Source organism: Sinocyclocheilus anshuiensis, unplaced genomic scaffold, assembly GCF_001515605.1.
Source record: "Sinocyclocheilus anshuiensis isolate Anshui unplaced genomic scaffold, SAMN03320099.WGS_v1.1 scaffold949, whole genome shotgun sequence".
Lineage (NCBI taxonomy): Eukaryota > Metazoa > Chordata > Actinopteri > Cypriniformes > Cyprinidae > Sinocyclocheilus > Sinocyclocheilus anshuiensis.
This window is the reverse complement of record NW_015554135.1, coordinates 376226-384000: the sequence shown is the minus strand read 5'-3', so window position 1 is coordinate 384000 and position 7775 is coordinate 376226. Positions and strand designations below refer to the sequence as shown.

Genomic DNA, 7775 nt, shown 5'->3' with positions numbered 1-7775 from the left:
TCCTCTGCAGTGAATGGGTGCCGTCAGAATAAGAGTCCAAACAGCTGATAAAAGCATCACAATAAGCCACAAGTAATGAACACGACTCCAGTCCATCAATTAATGTCTTGTGAAGCACAAATCTGTGTTTGTAATAAATGAACCCATTTCACTGCAATTTTCCATTTTTTGGTGAACTATTCCTTTAAGTACAAAGAATAGGAAAGTATTATTTTATTGAATCTCCACAATCTTTTCTAATATTCAGCAATGTCACACACCTTTTTTTTGTTTTATTTTTTAGAAATCAGAATATCATTGAAAATAACCACACAGAAAACCTTTGCGACTGCATAGTACACTACAGTATTGCCATGGCACCCACCTACAACACCCATTGCGACAGTAAATGGTGCATAGGCAAGTATTACATATATTTTCTTCTTCAAATATAAAAATCTAATATCTATTTAGGTATCTAATATATCTATAAATAAAAAAAATAATACATAAAATAAATAGTGATAATTTAATCAAAAATGTCCAAACAAGGTCATATCTTTGCTTAAACTATTCAATTTTTCACTTATTTCTCCCTTGTGGTTTATTGTTCCACTGAATTAACAGTGCTGAAGCCACTAATGATTTTTCAGCATGTTTTCCAAAACATACATGCTCACATATACGCACACACAAACACACTCCATACTGAGAAAAAACATGCATAAATTGAGTGTATAATGTCACTTGCTTGTTTTCTATCAATCACTGATGATTGTTAATCAAGTCTTTGGAAAGTCACAATTGTCTACATTGCATGAATTGACTTAAAGGTCTGTACAGATGGATGGGACAGATGTGTGCGTGAATGCTTCACTTTTGTTCCCTGCAGTTTGGCAAGACACACACACACACACACACACACACACACACACACACAAAGAATCCATCATATGAGAACTGAGCTAAAAGAATCAGAACTGACTTAAAATCTACAAACATTTCTGTGGAAAACCCCATGAAATCAAAAGTGGAGTTTTGTGGGTTAAGCATGCTTGTTAGGTTTTAGTGTGAAAATGTTTCATTAAAAAAATACACATTTAATGTTTAGCCTTTCACTTTTGGCAAAATGGACCAAGAATATCAATGATCATGCACACAAGGGTGTATACAAAACTTTGTACAATAAATCTGCCCCTAAATTTAAACACCAGCTGCCTCCAGCTAGCAATTACGATATAAAAACAAATCATGATTGGTCGCAGTGGGCAAATTATAAAATGACTTTTGTAAAGGATTTTCTATAGCTAATATCAGGGCCTTTCAGTCTTTATAAACTGCAAATGAACAAAAAATAATTATTTTTCTTTTTTTTTTTTTACATCTATATTGTTTGAAAATGCTGTTGAAACACTATTTCAGCAATGACAATATGTTAGTATGGTTTTGCAGGGTTGTGCTCTTGCTGTTAACCAATGTTTGAGTTACAGACGGCACCCAGACAGACTAAATGTCTTGCTACGCTGCCATAAATCATCCTCTCACAGGCCAGCCATAATGAGACATTGAAGAAGAAATACAATTAGTTTTTCCTTGTTTATTAAAGGTCCCTGACCGAGCGGCAGACTCGGTCAGCACTCAAAGCATCATGCTGCAGACAGCCCAAAATTCAAGGCCATGATTCAATGTGATTATATTTTCCACAAAGGCTGCAGAACTTCTGCCTTTTTCCACTGTGTACTTGAATAGATTTCCTCTCCAAATCTCCAACTCGGAGAGGAAACCTGTGTTGTTTTTCTGATAACTGTCCATCCTTTGCCTCCTTGTAATTCTCTGTCCTTGGAGTGTGTGTGTGTGTGTGTGTGTGTGTGTGTTTTCTGTACCTGATAACGGTCCATCCTCTGGCTCAGTATAATCTGTTCTGACTGGCAGGCTGTCCTGGATTGGGTGCTCCTATTTCCAGAACACACAGAGAAACAAGGACACTGTCAATCAATCTGCTTTAAACACATCATTTTAATGTTGTGACCCTGAGTGACATAAAAATCACAGTCCCTTGAAGACAGACTGAAAAATCCTACATTCCTGCTAGAAGTCAACATGACTCTTTTTCCAGACTTACGACTTGAATGAAAAAATAGCACTATAACTTCCAGAATTAGGAAGGAAACTTGCATTCCAGAGTGACTTGCTGTATAATTTTACATAACAAATATAATAGAAAATGTGGGTAAAATTTAAACAAATGTGTATCTAAATGCTAGTTATTACAAATTCAACATTTCCTGTAGCTCAAACAGTACAACATGGCACTAGACACACCAAGGTCATGGGTTTGATTCCCAGTGAATGCATGAACTGATGAAATGTGCATGTTTGATTACACTTAAAATAAAGGTTCCAAAAGGGTGTTTTCACAGTAATGCCATAAAAGAACCATTTTCAGAACTTTTCAGTGAACAGTCCCTAAAAGAACCACTTTTTTTCTTAGTGTGAAGAATATTTTAATAACCTAAAGAACCTTTTTTACACTATAAAGAAAACTTGTCCAATTGGAAAGAGAGGTTTTATGGATGTTAAAGGTTCTTCATGGAGCCATGGATGCCAATAACAACCTTTATTTTTACATGTACAGTCGCTTTGGATAAATGCAAAAAAGAAGGTTCCAGAATATTTTATTACTCAGAGGTTGCTCCATCACATTTTAGGAGATTTAATTTACGTTTCATTAAAATATATTTTGCATCACAATTTTTCCTTATTTAATAGTAAAAAAAATAAATAATAATAATTGTAATTTTTTTTGTGTGTTCACAACCTTTAAAAAAAATAAATAAATAAAAAAAAAAATTTCATTAATTGTTTCCTTCTTATTGTCTCTTCCAAAACTGTCAATTCTTGTTCATGTTTAATGGAATAATGCAATCTGTATCATAAATTATGTTTTTTGTTTTTTATGTACCCTCATAATATTCAATCAAAAATATTACTTTCTACATGTCGACCTCGCGACAACACTTCAATATTTGCAGAGGATTGCCAAACACATACGTTGTTAACAAAACTCTAAAAACTGGCTCTCAGAAGTTCATACACAAGCCATTGCACACATGCGCACACACATTCAGTTTTACCCTTGTTCAACATGCTTTTCCTTTTTCCTGTAGCCTAGATATAGGCGTGTGGTTGGAGTCATCTGGATTTTCCTCTGAACATCACAAAACATCTTGCACACTCACATACACTCAGATTTCTTTTCAAATACTGGGGCCAAATTAAAGTTTATGATAATCTTTCTGTGGTTCCATGTTTCCAGAAGTGTTTGCAAGTCGCATCACTATTATTATTGCTCATGTGGTTAATGATTTGAATAGACCTCTAACTGAAAGTATTAAACTTTAGCAGATAGTGATAGAATTAAATAAATAAATAAAAATAAAATACATCCATATAAAACTGGTTAGAAAACCCCATTAATCAGTATTAAAGAGGAACATGTGCCATAATTAGTGGCCAAATCATTTGCAACCACCCATAACACCTTAGCACCACTCACATTTTATTCATAATATTAATTAGGAGTGCATTTGTACAATATTATCTAAAAAAATTGTATATATAGGCTTATGTGCATATGACACACACACACACACAAAACATATATTCAGTTAGGGGGTTATATAATAGTCACTTCATGGCTATTATATGATGCACAAAATATACAGGGCTTGAAAACTTGATAGCTGTAGCATGGTTTTATCTCTGAATCATGTTTCATGAGTGCACACATACACACACATACACATATGCAGCAGTTAGAGGCTCCCGTTGAAAAGTGATAGCCCTTTAATGGCATCCATCCCCCACTTCTCTTTAATTGACCGTACACACATTTTCACTGCATTTGAACTCGAGACCGTAACTGACCTATCTTTGTGGGTGCCAGGTGTCTTACTAACATATTACTGCAACATGAGTGCTCCTGTCAGCACTGGCTGCTACTACAATGCCATGTGAGAGTTTGTGTGTGCCTTTAGAGAAGCCTTCGCTTAAATCAAACTGAAACACAAAGAATGGGGAAAAAACTCTTGTCCCTGACACAGCATGGTATGTGGAGGACAGGCTGTTCACCTAGAGGCCAAACACAAGGAAGATCAATCTTCCTCAGGGAGAGACAGGATGCTGGATTTATGGGCAGTGATGATGTGGGACAAGAAGCATTCAGGGAGCTCTACAATACCTGGAGAGAGCTATCCATTAGCATTCCCATTCATCTCAATGCCACGACATTCTGGAAGTACATGATTTTAAAGCTGCCATCTTTGCTCATGGACACAAAACACATAGCACTTCACTAGCGACTTTACTTAAGTGTGACGTCAAAGACAGCAGACAGGGGAAATATCCATTATTTATAATCCCATATCAACACTATCATAATGGAATGTTATGATATGATGATATGTATACTACTTATACTACTTATTCTTTAATCTTTTATCTCACCTCTTCATATTTTAATCTTAGACAGTAGAAAACTATCCAACTATCCAATAAGGATTATTATAACCTAAAAAAAAAAATCTGTCATCATTTACTCACTCTCATGTTGTTTCAAACCTGTATGACTTTGTTTCTTTTGCAGAACACAAAAAAGGAAAACAGTTTTTTTTTTTTTTTTGTTGATACAAATGAAATTCAATTGGGGTCTCGTGTTGTTTGGTCCCCAACATTCTTCAAAATATCTTGTTTTGTGTTGTGCATAAGAAAGCAGTTTGAATGATGACTGTTCTTCTGATATTAGTGATATTAATGATATTAGTAAATTTGCCTATTAGAATCAGAAAATGCATTCACAGTGAGACTATGCTTAAATTAGCAAAACATTGCGTTAGAAGCCAGAAACCCGCACACACACGAGTTTAATAGCATTGCTAATGAGAAGCCTTTAAGTCTTGTTCATGGACTGAGACCTCAATAAATCTCAATAGCAGACTAGGCTAGTCCTAACCTTTACAGGAACTTACAATTACGTTAAACTTAAAAGGCCAAGCCAACTGAAAAGCCTTAAAGGGGTCATATGATGCGATTTCAATTTTTCCTCTCTCTTTGGAGTGTTACAAGCTCTTGGTGCATAAAGAAGATCTGTAAAGTTGCAAAGACTAAAGTCTCAAATCCAAAGAGATATTCTTTATAAAAGTTAAGAGTCAACCACGCCTAACTAAAATGGCTCGTTCTAACACGCCCCCACATGTCTACATCACGATGTGGGAAGATTTGCATAACGCCGCCCAAATGTTCACGCAAAGAAAGAAGGCGTAACTTTTATTCTCGCTGTAGTATTGTTGTTGCCGCCGCCGCCATGTCGTGAAGGCGCTGTGTGTTTCGTTGTGAAAGCGAAACTATTTGTTTGGCCTTCCAAAAATGGCTGATCCGTGCTGGTCGCTGAGGAAAATCATCATTCTCGCTTTGGATCGCCGGATCGGCTTTCACCGTGGACGAAGCGGAGTCCAGCCCGGGGTCATCATATGTGGTTGCCGCAAGCCCGCCCGCCGCCACTCACTCTAGGCCGCCGGTGTTCTGACGATTTGCGCTACCCTGTCAGATTTTGCTACCTCCCATTAAAACAGATGGTAGCATAATTCGATAGCGAAAAGTGCTACCTATCAGATTTTGCTTCCAGCATGATATTAATAAGTTGTGAGGCTTTCTTAAAATGTACACCTACCCCAACCCTAAACCTACCCTGTATGTGGAAAATAATGTGTTTTTTTTACCTTAAACCGCATAAACACATTTCATTACACCAAATACACAAAATAATGTTCTTTTTAGCAACATCATATGACCCCTTTAATTATTTTAAACATATCAAACAGGCCTAAAAAATGGTTAGTGGTTATTTAAGGTGATCATCTGATTGAACTCAGATAGACGATGTTAGTTTGGTCAAGTAGAACTTTAGCTTAAGTACAAGAGCTAAAGTGCAACCAGTTTGACTTGTGTTAAATGGCTTGTCTAAACACACACACTTCCTGATAAAGACCTTAATGAAATCAGTCCATATTAGCTTTGAGGCATCTGCAATCAAATTTATAGTGTGTCCCAATTCATGTACTTTTACAACTTTTTGTAGTCAAGAGTGTAAAAAGTGTGTTGACTGAAAATTCCAATGAGAAAAATTCTGCACTTATTCAACCAAAAACAAAGTGTGGAATGTTGGACAATCAATTGTCACAAATTTCCTTGCATAGTGGAGGGGGAGGGTTATCAGACTCTGATGCTGTATTACAAAATAACCTTCTAAAATGCATATGCTAGACAGTAGTGTATAGTGCATATCACACGTGCCAATGTTTAGCACGTCAATTGGGACACAACTATAGCTTTATCTCTTTTTGGATAAAGAACCAAAATATTGAAGACATCATCTTGCTCTACAAAGATTTTTGTCCAATCAAATGCTCTATAGAATGAGAATGCCCCTCCCCCAATAGCATCTTCAACTGACTAGCAAGTAGCATGGTTCATGGCAGTGACATAACTCATCAGAATTGCATACTAGCATACTACTCTTACAATTTCTGCCATAAACATTATCTGCCATATAAAGAAAAAAAAGTTTGCCAATTCAAGTGTAACTTTTAAAAAGAGAATTATTTCCCAACCAAACTTCAATAGGAAATCCAAATGTGATCAAGAGATTTCATGATTTTTTATGAAGCAATTTCACTCACTGAACTTAGTAGAATCTCAGAAGGAGCTTTAGGAGTTTCAGGAACCAGCTAAGCAAAATTATTAAAGCCTGTTTCTGCCATTGAATTGTGAGATAAAAAAGTTGCAATTACCTTTTTTATTTATTTATTTATTTTTATTCTGTGGCAGAAACAGGCATCCATACCTAAACAAGCTAAAAGTTGAGTGCAAATCCTAGTAATACAGTGTTCTTATACCTTTTGTGGCCTGATGATAGATGGACGGGGAATATGTGGCCGTTTTGTGTCCACAACAGGGCTCTTATCCTGGGCATCGTCTTCCTCTGAGAGCCCTTCTGAGCTTGGGTACGAATTAAATGTGTCCTGGTTCTCTGTGCCCAGTTCTTTGGTTTTGGAGTTAGTCCCGTTAGTCCCGTTAGTCTTGGTCTGGATGGAGATGCAGCTAAATGAAGGCTGGCTATCAGTCCTCACAGGGTTTATTGGACCAGGCTGAGTGAGAACAGCCAGGCCCATGACCGGATCTGGTCCAGTTTTGGAGATTTCTGGGTCCAGGTATGGAGCAGAGGCAGCAGAAACATCTGGAGGACCACCGAAACAGTACTGTAGCGCTGAGCACGGAAGCCCATGCATCACGCTTGATGATAAAAGCTTTCAGTGTCCAATGAGATGTTGAAGCTCCAGTTCATGGATGAGATCCCAATACACAAAACCATTTCAGGATACCATCGCAGTTTGATGGTTTACCATGGTTTCACGCAAAAAGATCCAAGAAATATTGACCTCCAGAGACCTTCCCACAAACGATTAAGTTGTGCTCATAGGCTCAACATGTTTTTCAGAGCAACATAAGCAAGTCTAACTCCAATAACCTTCTCCATGAATGCATTTGGGAAACTTCCAAACACATCCCTGTCTAATTATCAACTAAAAACTTGCAGAATTCACTTCAGTCTACTCTGTACTAGTCCTTCCTCTTAACCTGCTCTTTCTGAGGATGAATGTGAGGCTTGGGGCTTTGCGAGCGATGGGTTCGTGGGGGTGTCCGAGTGTCTGGTTACCTGAGCAGGTACTCCCCCTGCC

At 37.2% G+C, this 7775-nt stretch overlaps 1 protein-coding gene across 1 annotated transcript in view; it reads right to left on the bottom strand.

Moving 5' to 3' along the window:
* The window catches only part of fam107b (family with sequence similarity 107 member B), a 43284-nt gene extending 35959 nt beyond the window's left edge, over window positions 1-7325 (bottom strand). The window contains exons 1-2 of the mRNA XM_016462953.1: window positions 6933-7325; window positions 1863-1932 (exon numbers count right to left, since the gene is read on the bottom strand). Coding sequence (XP_016318439.1) covers window positions 1863-1932; window positions 6933-7325 — 463 coding nt within the window. The remainder of the gene's footprint in view (window positions 1-1862; window positions 1933-6932) is intronic.
* Window positions 7326-7775: the final 450 nt, after the last annotated feature.